Genomic DNA, 15028 nt, shown 5'->3' with positions numbered 1-15028 from the left:
GCTCCTAAAGATTTTTCCTGACCAACATTAAAGGAAACTTTAAAAAGTCTGTGTCTTCTTTGAAAGTACTTTTGCCTTTATAGGAGCAAAGGGGACATAAAAACTATAAACTCCAAAATATGGTTTGTTTACATCCAGCATCATAACTGGAACCATGTTTAGATATAAAAAGGAAGCACTTGAGCAATTGCAGACCAAAGTCCATCCCAGGGAGAGATTTATCAGTAGCTAAAGCCATGAGGGAACAGCATTTTGTTAGCAATGAGCCAGAGCAGGGTTAGGAATTCTCTGTGCTACACAGAGATCTGAGTCTGCAGGGAAGTGACCCACAGGGAATGGCACAGCTGAACCACACATTCCACCTGCTGTAAATCCTGGGGAAACAGCAGGAAAAGAGAAATGAAAGAGGAAAAATCTGTTTGTACATCTTATGCAACGAAAAGATTCATAGACTAAAATCACAAGTATGCCACTCCTGATCAAACTCATGGCCTCTGGAAATTGCTGTTTTGAAACTCAGGTTTTGATCTGATGCTTTGTTCTGCTGAAGGGAAAAGGGTAAATAGAGAGCATACTTTTCAGAAAGGAATAACAATGAAGAACTGCATTAATGGAAGGAAATCTGAAATAGAAGCTACATATGTGATGAAATTAAAACCAGCTGCTACAGCACCTTGAGCTCTTGCCTAATCTGCTTTCTGTACTCAGAGCAGCCTGGGTATTTCTGTGCTGGACTGGAGTTTTTGGCAGAGACAACCCAAAAAGTGTGTGTGTCAGAATAAATAAAGGACATGTTCTTTCCTTATCACTTTATCAGGAGCCCTAACAAAAAGATGAATTGCATATTTTGCAATGTTGTGGTTATTATTTAGATTGTGATGGACATGACAAATTAAAACCATCATCTGATTGTGGGGATTTAATATAGGATTGCTTTATTCAGTCTTTAACTTCTTTGACTGGCAGAAGCAATGACTGGCTCAACAAGTAATATCTCCAGATCATGGAAATATTGTTTTTGTTCTCAATACATAAAATTGTGGATTTCTAATTGGAATGAAGCAAATTTGATTTAGAACTTTCTTGTGACTTCAGCTTTGGAGTTGAACTTGAAATGCTGAAAACATTATGGATTGTGTCAGCATCATGGAAATAAATAAAATGTAACAACAAAGTTTGTCCTTTTCACAATTTGTCGGTTGAGTTCAGTTAAATAAAATCTTGTTTTTACTTGCACATTTTTAATAGTTGAGTGAAGCACATTTCTAAAACTGGCAAATTACATGCAACACATGTTCTATCTGAAGTAGATTACTTTTGCTAAAGGCAAAATCTGATTTTCTTTGTTCTGGAAGAAAAAAAGCAAGTGTTGAAACCATTGTAAGCAATGAAATGATAAGGACAGGATCTGCAAAGGGCCAGTTTGCTTGCATAAAATTGATTCCCTGACTGTTATCAGCAGCTGCCACTCAATGTGCTGGGCCAGGCATTCACTGTGACAGTTCTGAGCTGGGGACAAAGTTTGGGTTCTCTGTGTATGTGTAATTCCATAACACTTCTGTCACACTGTGTAAGCAAAAATAATGAGCTGATTGAGGAGTTTGTGGGGACTGTGCCACAACTGACAGTTCAGAGCACCCTCACTCTTTGGCAATTTTGGACTTGGCTTGAATGTTGTTTATTGCTCTTTTACTTAAATGCATTATCATATTTTTTAATCAGGGACAGTTTTTTTTCTATTGATATATAAGGAGATAAGTACAATGTGTTATAAAAATATTAGTGCCTTTTCTCTTAGTGCCTTTTCCCTTCTAGTTGTGCATATACTGAAAATATATATTTTCCTTTTAAGGCTCTTCAGAGATGATCTTGTTTTGTCACTGAGTCTGTACAACTGGTTGCAGAATTCAGATTTGTTTTAAACAGTCATAACCCCTGCATTACCTTCAGAAACAAATCCACTGAGAAAAGTAAGATGAAGTAATAGAAAATGTATTTTACAACAGCCTGTGAATGCTCTGTGATCCACATTCTGCAGAGCAGAGCTGCTGCAGGCTGGAGGGGAGCACCTGGGGCTGTGCCCCTGCTCCACTCAGTGTCACAGCACAGCCTCTGCTGCTTTTGGGATCCCTCAGCCCAGAACTGAGCTCACATCAGGGTAGGAAAAAATTTCATGGGTAAAAATTATTGCTAGGAGGAAGACAAGAGGACCTGGAGGAGGGTGCAGTGCAGATTCGTGTCTCTCCTCTGCACTTCTCTGCAGGGTTTGGGACAATTTGTTTTTATTGTTTACATGAAAAGAGCAGTGATTTAAGAAGAAAAGCAATATGCTGTGCTTTGTCTTTTCCCCTCTACATGTAGAATATGTCAAGGGAAATACAGGTTGGATATTAGGAAAAAGTTTTTCACAGAAAGGGTGATAAAGTTCTGGAATGGCTGCCCAGGGAGGTGGTGGAGTCACCATCCCTGGCTGTGTTTAAACAAAGCCTGGATGTGGCACTGGGTGCCAGGGTTTAGTTGAGGTGCTGGGGCTGGGTTGGACTCGATGATCTTGAAGGTCTCTTCCAACCCAGTGATTCTGTGAATTCTATGAATAACAGACACTGTGAAGTTTAAAACCTGAAATGCTGGGGGGATGTCGCCGTTGAGCAGGATGGGAACGAAGACTCCACGTTAGAAGGCAAAGAGAATGAACTCCAATTTATTTCAAATGCACCGCTCTATATATAGAGAACATCGTGCAAACTAATTTCAGTGGTCTTAGAGTAAAAACATGTCACACCATTGGTGTGCAGTGCATGATGCACAGTGGCAGGACATATCTATAAACAATGTGAATAACAAGATAGATTAGAGAATTATTTACATTCTTTCCCAACTGGTTCCCAGGCTCTTGCCTGGTTAGAAAACCTTTCTCTTTCTCTCTGACTGAGCTGAGAATATCCACAGGGGGTAGACAAGGTGGGAGTGGTTGGCACAAGGTACCTGGGACTTGAGGGGTTGTGAAGAGGTGGGATTATGGGCTCACATCTTCCTAGGGTGGGCAAGGGAAGGGAAGGGCTGGAAGTCTTCTGAAAGCAAAGGTCAGGTTCTGACATATAAGCACATTGAGTTGGAGTCATATTTCTGGAAGCACTGGCTGTGTGAGTGATTTATGAGACATTAAATGGGATCTATGGTGCCATTCTGGCTTAGGATAATGCTCAGGTAGCCCAATAGCAGCACTATTGGGGTGATGAGAGAAATAAATAAACAACAAGAAAAAAGCAGTGTCTTGATGTCTGGTTGAAAATGGATAGAAAAATAATTTATGTATAAGTCTGAAGCCATGTTTTATTTTTATTTCTTGCATTACTGGAAATGAGTTAACAAGGAATTTTTATTATTAAGTGCAGTAACAATGTCAATATTTTAAGTCTGGGCAATTGTCTGTTTTGTTGGTCAAGTCACATATAATGAATCTTCTTCTCAAAGATTACTATTTTGATATTTCAAATATGTAATAAATGGGTGAAAAAAAGAAAAGGACAGAGAGGGAGAAAGGGAGGATGAGGTAATGTTTACATGGGATGCATTTATTATTGTCTGTTGCAGCATTGGTAGGCAGGAAGGGTTTTATTTGTTTGTTTTTCTCAGATGATTTTTGTAGGTGCTGAGCAGTGGTTTCAGTGGGTTCAGGAGTGCCAGTCTGCTGATGGCATGGTGTGATGATCCCTCTGCTAGAGGGAGAGGAAAAGATTAAGAAAAGAGATCAATAAGAGATCAATGTCCTTAATATAAGAAACTTTTTTTTTTTTTTCTTTCCTTGGCAACCCTAAAAATAAAGGCTTTTTATCTAGTAAAGTACATGATAGGGTTTTGTTTCCAAAATAACGAGGTGTATGTTTGCTAACCATGCAGGTCATATTTTTTAATATTAAGAATATTTTTAGATTGTCTAAGTTGCAATTCTCAAGCTGGATTTAAAATGGGCTCCGTATGCAGACTTTAATTATATTAAAAGCAAGTTCTATTTATTCTAGCACTAAAGTTGTTGGGATTTTTTTTTGGTTGGTTGTTTTTTGTTTGGTTTTTTTTTTGATGATGTGTTTTGTTTGTTTCTTTGTTGCAACTGTTATTCTCCTTTTGCCCTAATATGTTTGAGAGAAAGACAAAGACTTTTGTGCCTAATGTGAATGCATCTGTTTAACAAAATTAAATATGGACAGTAAATGGTCAATTAAATCTGTGGTCAGTATTACCTTCTGATTAAATCTGAGTATAATAATGTCCTTTGGGATTGATTTACACCAGTGGGTCATGGCATGTCCTGCATTTCATATTGTCTAGACCATTTATTGCTAAGAGCAACTAGAGTGGGCTCCAGATTAACATAGCCTACAAAATTATGGCCTGCAAGAACCTGCAGCATACCTGGATCCTGTGAATGAGTGTTCTCAGACAAATATTGCCTTCTACAAAAAAAAAGTACAGAGTGAGTTTCCTTTCCTGAGTTGCCTAACCCATTTTTTAAGAGTTGTCAGCCATAATTCACTTCTCAATTATTCCCCCAAAAGCATTTCTTAAGGCACTGTTGCTTACCTCTACTATTAAACTGTTCAAACTTTCTCTGGAAGTCATTTCCCTTAAATACTTCGCATTGTAGAAGTAACTCCACACATTTATTGGCATCTCTTTGCATTGTAATCACCTGCTGCTTAGCCTGTCTGTGGAAAAACGTTTTAAGTGGCTTTATGGTTGTGTGATGAAGGTTTATGGGGTTCATAACCCAAGCAGGGGGCAGTCCTAGGGAGGTGGGAGGTGGTTGAAGGAAGGGAATGTCACAGCCTGGAGCAGCCACGCCGTGTCCCCACAGCAGCTCTCCGAGGCCACGTGTTTGATGGGATGCCTGTTGCAGCTGAATTATGCTTTAATTTTAACAGTGGGTGACTTAACTGCTTTGAAGTAAATAACTGGGTTTGATTTACAGTCTCACTAGATTTATAAGAAGCTGTTGAATGTGCAGCTAAAAAGAAAAAAAATAAGACTGTTATAGCTATGTGCCTCTATAAATCTGTCTTTATTGTTCAGCATGTACATGGGCCACTGGGACCCCATTACAGGTTTGCAATCACTGGGCAATGTGTTTGAGACTCAGCAATGCAGAAAGTAGGAATGTTATGGTTTTCAGCTATTCTTACTTATTTCTGACATGAGATTGATGTCAGAAAATTCACCCTCCGTAAAAATCTTAACAGTCAGGATTAAAAGATAGGGCCACTCACAAGGCCCTTATTTAATTGTTTCACACTTTCTCCTTGCTCCTTTAACCCGTTGGCATCGCAGCCAGCTCTGTGATGCAGGGTCCAATAACAGAAATTTCATTAATCTGACTTGTTTCAGAAGCTCAATGCATTTCCTGATAGAATCATTCTATAACAAAAGTAAGAGAAGAAAGATCCTTAAGAATGCTTAAGAATTTAGGACCAGATTTTGCTAACTTGCTGTAAAATTCCTGGGAATGGCACAAACATATCTGGGGCATGATCACATTTCCACCGAGTGCTGTGTAAAGGAATTTGTTAGAGGAGGATATTGCTGGTGATTCTTGTTGTCATTGTTGTTAATATTGGTAGAAGAAGGAGAAGAAGGAAGTTTATTAAAGCCACACTTTCACGCTTCTCTCTCAGTACCTGCTCAATATTCCACCTCAGCCAATGTAGAATCACGGAGTCACAGAATGCTTTGGGATGAAAGAGATCTCTAAGATCATCTCACTCCCCTGCCAAGGGCAGGGCCACCTTCCACTGTCCCAGGTTGTTCCAAGCCCCGTCCAGCCTGGCCTTGGACACTTCCAGGGATGGGGCAGCCACGACCTGTTCCAGCTCCTCACCAAATGCCAGATTTTTTTTCTTTTCTGTACCTGCTGGGAAGCTGAATGCCTGAATCTCAGAGTGCCTGAATTGACCACGTCTCTGAGAGACTTTGTGTCTTTCTGAGCCATCAGGATGCTTTCATTAAGTATTCATAATATTTAGATTATTCTTGTATTTTTGAAAATTCTTTAGCTTGGAGAAACTGCTATTGTCTCAGTGTTCACATTTCTAGGTTTTTAGTGCAGTATATTATGCTCCAGGGTTGAAAGAAAGCCAACGATATTTTTGTCAGTAACCAAACTGATTGAAATTGAAATACTTTTACTCCACAAAGAAAAGGAAAAGCTTTCTCTTCTTTTGAGGAACTTGAAGCCTAGATGCTTTAAAGTGCTTATTTAAATTTAGGGTATTTTAGGTTCTGCATTGTGCTTCTAATAAAGAGTATCTCTGAAGGCTGATTTAATTCAGAGGAATCAGATATTTGAGGATGAGTAATTTGAAAAAGAGGGATGGATATTCTTCACTTGATTTTTCATTTTTCAACTTATGTAATAACCACTCTGGACATGGCTGTTAAAAGTTGAGACAACAGTGTGTCTGACTTATTAAATGGTGACATCTTTAATAAAACTCATATTTTTAAGTGGCATTACAGACAGAATTATGGCAAAGTTTTGGTAGTAGAAGAGGCACAGAGAAAATCCATTCCAGCTGCACTTTGCCAAGGCACTGTGTCAGTACAAGGCTGTCTGGGCTGCTAATTAGGAACATTAATGTCAAAAGAGTGAAAGAGTGGCACAGCAAAGGCAGTGCTGCTGCAGGGTTTCATAGCTTGTCATTTATGTGTTTTAACACTTCTTGCCTGCTCTCACCATCACTGGGTTTTGGAGGGAAAAAAAAAAAAAAAAAAGACTTGGTGCTCCTTGTCTTGTTCCAAAATTGTCTTTTTACTCAGTGGAGGCAAAAACTATTCCCAAGTGACTTTCTGCTTATCTTTGCAATAAAGTTTGTTTGTTTCCTGATAAATACATAATTTTATCTCTTTTTTTCTTTCTAACTAGATAATAAATTAAACTAAATCTGGCCATGCCAGTTTGGACATTGCATTCAGAAAGGAGATATAGAGGTTGTAGAAGAAAAATTGGTAATTTAAAATAATCAAAATAATTCTTCCTTTAAGATCAATTTTTACAAAAGCAAAAAAACCCAAAAAAACAACAACAACAAAATAAAGGAAAAAACAAAGCAAACAAAATCCACAAAAACCTAAAAACAACCCAGCATTTCCGTGTGAAAAACAAAGATTTTTTTAAGCACTTTCAAATACATATTTTTAAAATATATATTAATATGGGGAAAATCTAAATATGAATTCAATACTGATTTATATCTGCATATATGAGGAAGTTTTCATTGCAGTAATGTCCAGACTAAGGAAAAATTGGCTATATAAGGCAGTAGAAGCTAAGTTCTTTCCCTTAAAATAGTGAGAAATGGTCAATCTCTTTCATCATAGACAAGAAATATATGGAGAAAAGTTTCACTCAAAAATTTCTCAAAAACAGTCCAACAACTCAAGAATTCCACTGAGTAGTTTGTTCCAATCAGTTCATACATTAAAAACAAGGAATGTTTATACTGAAGCTTTTAACAGGAAAAAAACTTGCTAATTTTTGTTTCTACATCTGGGAATAATGAAATCTGTTAATATAATACTGATTTTAATAGATAGTATTAGGTAGAATCCTTTCTTGTAACAGAAATACAAGAATATGTCACTGCTTTTCCCTCTCTTCTGCTGAAGATCTGAAGTCTTGTGCTAGTCTTGATTTGAAATGGAAATAAATGTAATAATTCATACAAGATAAATGTTGGAAAATCAAAGTGAAAGAAGAGAGCCATTTTATTTTTCTCTGATTTCCATAAACTATGGTTTGGCTATAAGACATGTATTTCCTGGACCCTTTGAAGATTTAACCACCCTTATATGAAATTATTATTATCTAAAGGTCTAATAATGTCTGTGTGTTTAAAAGACATAGGAAAAGTTCACTTCCAGACACACTTTTGCTGTGCCCAGTCTACATAATGTCATTAAGTAGAGCAGAATTTAACCTATATGCTGTCTTAACTATTCTTTATGAAGCCCTTAAGAGGAAATCCTAGTTTTTAGAAAGTAATAAAGGAAAGATGATCACATTTGGCAAAAATGCTCCAAGGAAACTTCTATTAATATAGGAAAAGCCCTCAGAACGATAGAGAGGATTGCTCAGAATAAATATGTGTGTTTTCAAGGGGAAACATTTCTTTTTAGAGGCTTCTGAAACTGCGCAAATGAAAGAAAAAAAGATTAATTACTTTAAAGATGCCAGTGGACCAAACATCTGCACATAGTGGGGCTTATATATAAATCCAGAAATAGGCATGAAATGAATTCAATAACTTCTTGAGTACAACATTTTTATCTATATTTTAAAAGTCCCCAGTTCAAGCAGAGCCTTACATCAGTGGTTTACAGTGCATGCAACTCATGGGGAGCTGGGGAGCCATTCACAGCAGCTTCATGCAGAGCTGCTACCAAACCATGGAGATGAAAACCCATAATCTGCCAACTGAGGGGATTTCTCATGTCGAATTTAATTTGGTGGGGGAGTGGACCTTGGCAATTCCTTACAAAGTTCTGTTGGGAGAAGGTGGATGTGTCCAACACAGGGGACACAGAACAGAGACAAATCCCAGAGCAGATCAATGGTGCCTCCAACACACAAATGCCAAATGTGCTCAGCACCCACATGAATTGCCAAGGACAGTGATGGGCTGGTTTGGAGGGAAGTGTTCTTTGCATAGCAGGACTGAAGCATGGACAGATGACTCTTCAACTACTTAAAGCTGAAAAGTGGTGTGTTTATTACAGCACCAGGCACAAGTGGAATAATTTCCAAAGGTGTGTGCAAAGAATCACAGGCTCTGGCTCTCTATTTATCTAAAAAAGTCTTACATATTAATATAATTCCCAAAACCCCTAATACATATTCATCACCTAACCCCACCTACCCTTGTTTCATAGTGAAATGTATTTAAATTAGTCCAAAGTTCCTTCATGCTTGTGCAGTCTTTCACTTCAAATGGGTCAGTGGGTTTGAAATGGGTCAGTGGGTTCTGAAATGGGTTGGTGCTCTTCTGATGTCAAAGTGACCCTTTAATTTTGCCTTGTTGGCAGGCTTTGGACCCCTTAGCTATAGGTCAAGTTTCAGGGCCCAAGTGCAGCCATGGCCCTCTTCTTTTTCACAATGAGATCAGCATCCTGCTTCTTTAAACACAGTAAAGACAGATACATGATTTATAGCTTAGCCTTAACTATTCTGTCTGCTAATATTTAACTATCCCTTATTATTTCTTCTTCCTATACTCTTAATTGTTTCTTCCCCTCCAGCCCCTAAGTAAATCTAGCTAAACTTTTAACTCTTCCAGTTTCTTTAAACCCTTGATTCAGGATATCTCTCTGGCACTCTGTTCTTCTGAAGAAAATTACTGTGAATTAATGTGTAGCTTGTTCTGGAAACTGTGATAAAAGTCATGAAGCATGGCATGCTCTGGGAAGAGCAGCTGTACAAGGAATGCAGTTGGAATGAGCCTAAACCTCTCCAATAGCCTGTGCTGCTGGGAGCTCCATGCCCTTCCCAAATCCTGCTGGGCAGGGAACTTGGATAAATAAGTGTTAACAGCTACTAATGCTGTTTGACACAAAGTTTATGGTGTGGTATTGCTTCTGGATGTCTCGCTTTTCCTGGAATGCTGAGCTCAGTTTTAACTACCTAATGCAAATGGTCATCCCTACTATGACCTTGAATGAATTATTCTTGGTTTCCATAAAAAAAAAAAAAAAATAAGCTCTTTGGTGCAATTTCTTGTGATATGTTACCAAAAACCTAAGGAAAGAATAGAGCAAATGTTTTATAACATTAAGTACTGTTATGTTAACAAATGCAATAACCTGTGTGTGATGTGCCTTTCACATATATATCACTTTCATCTCAAAATAGGTACGTTTTTCACACAATAGGAGAAAAAAAACCCTCCTCCAACAGGTTGCTACTTAACCTTGTTCCTTTTCATCCAGGTCCCAATGTACAGCAATCTTCTAGAGCTCTCATTGCAGGAATTTAATTACTAGTTTTATTTCTACATGTTTGAAATTGGATCCCTTTTGTACCTTTTGTCCCATTTAAACAATATTTTCTGAAATGCTTCTGTTACACAGAAGCTTATCTGCAATTTTCAAAAGTTTTCCTGAATCAGTAAACCATAAATTTTTCATTCCATGAATCTAACTTCAGAAAATGGTAAGCAGGCACATTGAAAATGCTTTAACCGTTACTGATTTCCAGAGGCACAGAGTTTTCTTCTGGCATTTTTAAAAGCATGTCCTATATTTTGCTTGGGAAAAGGGAGGAGAAAAAAAAAAAGTGTTTTCTTCCTATTGTCTGAAATATATCAATGCTCACATATCTCACAGTGCATGTGACATTGGCCTCCTCTGGAGTTTGGATATTGGGCTAAATGGAGCATTTCTTTATTCTGGCTCAGCAGATCTTGGTAATAGGACCTATCAGGCACAATATTCACTTTTAATTCAAAGGGAAATGAGTAGTGGAAGGGCAGGAATGGGAGAGACAGAAGACAGCAGTGAACTGTGTAATGGGGTGGCTGAGGTGGGATACAGTTGGTGTTCCTGGTATTTCACTGAGTAAATCTTATTTAAGTTTCCTGCACTTTGAAGGACAATAAATGAGCTTCCATGTCTGTTTTAAGTAAGAGGCTCATAAGCCCTGAGTTATCATCAAAAACTCAATGAATACAATTTTTGTTCAATCAAGTTTACTTACTACTCTCCAGTGCAGTGTGGATGTGATGGAGGCAGGATTATTTTTTGGATTGTGGAAAGCAAACCTAAAAATCCCCCGTGTGAAGGATTATACGCATACAAAAAACTAGAAGTTAAAAAAAAAAAAAAAACAAACCAAAAAAACAACAGCTTCTCTAAGTAATGCTATTTTATCACATCTGAGTTCTCTCATCATGACACAATCTCAGCTTACGTTAGCACTATTTTGTAAGCACTGTAATATAATAAACATATTTAAGCTTTTTAAATCAAAAATCATTGAGATTGATAATTGAAAACATTTAACAGGATATATGTTTCTATTAATTGCAGTATTCTTTATTAAAGATTAACTAATTCTGTCCTACAGAGTGGTATCAATACAATACTGTCAATAAGAAGAGGAAGAAAAGAAATCTTAGTTAAATAAAATTGATAAAGTTATGTTCTTTGCACTTCTCTCTACTTTTGCTTACTGTGACAGTAAGATGGTGTATGAGCAGGTCAGCTGATTTTTAAGAAAAATGGAGGATTTATAAGGCATTTACAGAGTGTGGTTCCAGGATCCCACAAGGAAAAGAACGGAGTGAGCAGCTGTGTTAGGGCACTGTGAAGCTGACACAATGTCCTGAGAAGGAAAACTTGGTTGTTAGTGAATGTCCCTATATTATCACAGAAAATTTACTTCAATGCTACTTATTGTGGCAACTATCAGAAATCTGGCAGCATCCAGATACCCCAGAACTACAAGAAAAAAGGTTTTTAAATTAAAATGAATGCATAGATAAGGTGGTTTTAGACATGCAAATCACATTTTTTTAATTTCTGTTAAGTATTTCTGGTCTACTTTTAGCCCCCTTTAAAAATAACCAACTAACTCCTTTAACTTTTACCAATGTCCCATCCCAGGGTCTGGCAGACATTCTAGAACATTAAATCCAGAATCTGAATGGCTTCAGAGCTGCCTTCCCCCAGCAGCCTGGTACCACCAGTGTTTCAGCTGCTCCACAGGTGCACCATCGTTCAGTGGTGCTGCTTCTGAGGAGACCATAAAAAAATCACAATGACAGACTTAAAAATATTTAACAGAGCTCAAAACAAATGTGTATCTTTCAAACCACTGTGGTTGTAATCAGATGTCTGTACCTAAAAAGGAAAAAAATTCTCCCCAACCCCTATTTGTGTATTGAGAATTGGATTCCTTATTAGAAACCCTATAATAAATGCAAAGGAGCTGGAGCTCTTTAAGTGGGTGAAGCATCTGCTGACAGAGCAGCCAGCAATTGCTTACTTGGATTAAAACTGCACTCCTGAGCTCCTTTTTCTTTCTTTTTTCCTTTTTTTTTTTTTTTTTTTTTTTTTGGCAGATGTGCAGCAAATAGCAATGGACTGGATCACGGGGAATTTTTACTTTGTGGATCACGTCAGTGACAGGATCTTTGTCTGCAGCCAGAATGGGTCAGTGTGTGTGACCCTCATCGAGCTGGACCTGAGCAACCCCAGGGCCATAGCTGTTGATCCAACATCAGGGTAAGGTTCTTTCTTTGCACTAGGATTTATTTCACAGGAGTCTGTGACTGCACATCATGTATCTGTGTCATGCAGATGTTTTAAAAACTGGTTTTCCTTTGCTGCATTGAGTTACTTGCATCGTTGCCATACTAAAGCAATAACGTGTAATGAACTTGGAGCAAATTGTTAACTGTGTTAATTGCAATAATTATTGCAGCGTGTGCCTTGTGACTTCTCAAAATGGAATCAAAACTGAGAAAGCAATTTGATCCCTACTTGTCACAACATTTGCTTCTGTGTTTGCTTTTCTGGAAGTTGTGTTTCTTAGTAAAGAATGTGGGAAAGGAATTTTTGAAGGATTTTTATACTGTATCCCTTCATTTACAGGAATATTGGAAATGAGTTTACCAAGTTTATTTACACAAAAAAAAAGTGGAAGAATTTTTACTGTGCTTTAGAGGGTCAGCTCTAATGGTAAAATTACCATTTTCTGTTCCATAGATAGCTACCTTCAGTGCCAATTGGGAATTAAGCCTTGCTTAAAATACAGAGTAGTTAAATGTCTTCCATTTTATAACATCTACTGGATGGGAAAAGCTTTTAAGCAATAATGATGTAAAAGCATAACTAAATAGGAGTAGGAATAGGAGCAAATTAATTTATAACTAAATTTTGGTAAGGGTTTTGAACAAGGATTTTATCTTGGTTTTATCAGTCGATAAGTAGTTCAGACCAAAATCCCTGATGGAATATGTCCTAAACTGCCATAAGCCCCTTCTTAACAAATACAAAAATATTTACAGTGGAACAGCTTGTCATCCATATGTGGACTTTTGTCAGTCTTTATTTAAAGCCTGAATGAATATTAAGAAGCATTATCACAATGACTTCAATTCTGACAGGAACAGCTTGCATGTAAAATTTACAAAGAAGTTTGATAATGTGATCTTGAGCATAGCTGTACTTCTCTCTGCAGCAGATGGTAAGCTTGACTCGATCTGACTGCAGAGTTGTTTTAAAAGAAAAATAAAAATTCATGTAGAAATTGATTTTCTGCAAGTTCTGATCTGAAAGAACTTGAAGCTTTCAAATTTGCTGACAGCAGCCTTTTTTCTATGCCTTTACTTGTATATTCTTTGCTGGATTTACTGGATGAATCCAAAGCTTGCCATTAGCTAATCTTATCTGTCAGGGATGTAGGAATGGTGCCCAAGCCTTTGGTTTTGTGAGGAGGGACAGAAAAATGAGAGACCTCAGTTGTTATCTGCTGGCTACAAACCATTCCTGCTCAGAGCCAGCTCTTCAGCTCTTCAGTGCCATGTGCAAGGTGAACAGTGGCTGGTGTGGGGAGAGGGAAGTGCTGGCCTGTAGGAAAGGCCACAGGTGACCATGATATTTTACACTTGATTCTTATTAAGCAATCTCCATCTATTTTGTGGTGAAAACACTGTGTGGGAAATTTTATCAGAGTGCATGTTATGCAGTTCAACAGTTATTTCATTACTGGGTTTTTTTTGGTTTTTTTTTTTTGTTTTTTTGGTTTTTTTTTTAGTTTTTATTAATTATTTGATGTATGTTGTCCTGTTAATTGGATACCTAACATACATTTTAACTGCTAAACCCCAATGTATGTATTAGTTATGTTAGTTTTTGACTGGGTTTTGGTCCAGAATGCAAACTGATAATGAAAAAGCATTCTGGCTATTAAAAAAAAAAAACAAAAAAACCCTCTTGATCCTTTCTTTTGTCTTTTGTTGTCTGTCCTTCTTTTCTTCTTTTAACCCTTTCATGCTGATCGTAGTTGTGAAATATTTTGGTGCCAGAGTTTTAGGGTGGTACTGCTGTCTTGATAACTCAGTGGTTTTATTTTATTTAAAAAATCACAAAAGCATCCATCTTAAAACCTATAGTGCAAGTTGAACTCTGAATGAGCTGCTGCTCACACAGAGGGGACCATTTCCAATGCTGGGAAATCCAGAGTGTGACCCCAAGCCTTTATGTCTGTGATAAACTTCCTGTAGTAGCACAGGGTCAAGCCCTGTTATTCTTGCACGTTCACATCCGTGTGTTAGGAGTTTAGCTATGTCATGAACCAGAAATTCTGCTTTTATCCATAAAACAACCAAGTCATGGTGGAAAATTTTCTCATTCCAAATGGTTCCCTTCACTGCACTCAAGAATATCTTTTCTGAGTGTGGTTAGTTTTACATCTCTGTGCCTGCAAGTTGTGTTAGATGTTTAGTGGTGATGGTTTGATATATTCTCCTATGAGCTTGCAATGGAACTTGAGCTACTAAGCTGCTCTCACATCACACAGGGAGTGAAAGAACTTTTCATAGAAGCTTATTCTCATAAAACTGAATTTGAAATGGAGAGAAAAACAATTCTGCTATTCATACAGCTCTTGAAGAGCCATGTTTGTTATGTTTCTCTTCCAAGCACGTTACTTTGGTAGGATTTCAGTACTTTATCAATCTGAACTGTGTTTGATGTTTTGGTTATTCCAGACTAGATCTAATGCACAACCACCAGAAAAATACCTGCTTGCCCCAGTGAGCTGGTAACTTACCCAGTTAGGTGTTTTGCAGTGCTGGTACTCATCCCTTTCATTAACTAATTATCAATTAAGAGTAGCACGGTGTAAGTATCAGACCCGTGTTGAGGAAAGCATTTCCAGGGACAGGGAATGTGTCCTGCTGATCACTGGGAGCACTTCAGAGCCCAGACACAGCAGTGAAACATGGATTGAAGGAAAAGCTGGGACAAGGAGAGGAGG

The 15028-nt window shown here is 37.7% G+C and overlaps 1 protein-coding gene across 1 annotated transcript in view; it reads left to right on the top strand.

The window, feature by feature from the left end:
- LRP1B (LDL receptor related protein 1B) overlaps nt 1-15028 on the top strand; it is a 632825-nt gene that overhangs the window by 353496 nt on the left and 264301 nt on the right. The window contains exon 7 of the mRNA XM_053947419.1: nt 12108-12270. Coding sequence (XP_053803394.1) covers nt 12108-12270 — 163 coding nt within the window. The remainder of the gene's footprint in view (nt 1-12107; nt 12271-15028) is intronic.

This window comes from Vidua chalybeata, chromosome 7, assembly GCF_026979565.1.
Source record: "Vidua chalybeata isolate OUT-0048 chromosome 7, bVidCha1 merged haplotype, whole genome shotgun sequence".
NCBI classification, from domain to species: domain Eukaryota; kingdom Metazoa; phylum Chordata; class Aves; order Passeriformes; family Viduidae; genus Vidua; species Vidua chalybeata.
The sequence above is the reverse complement of the archived record's forward strand: the minus strand, read 5'-3'. Positions and strand labels throughout refer to the sequence as shown.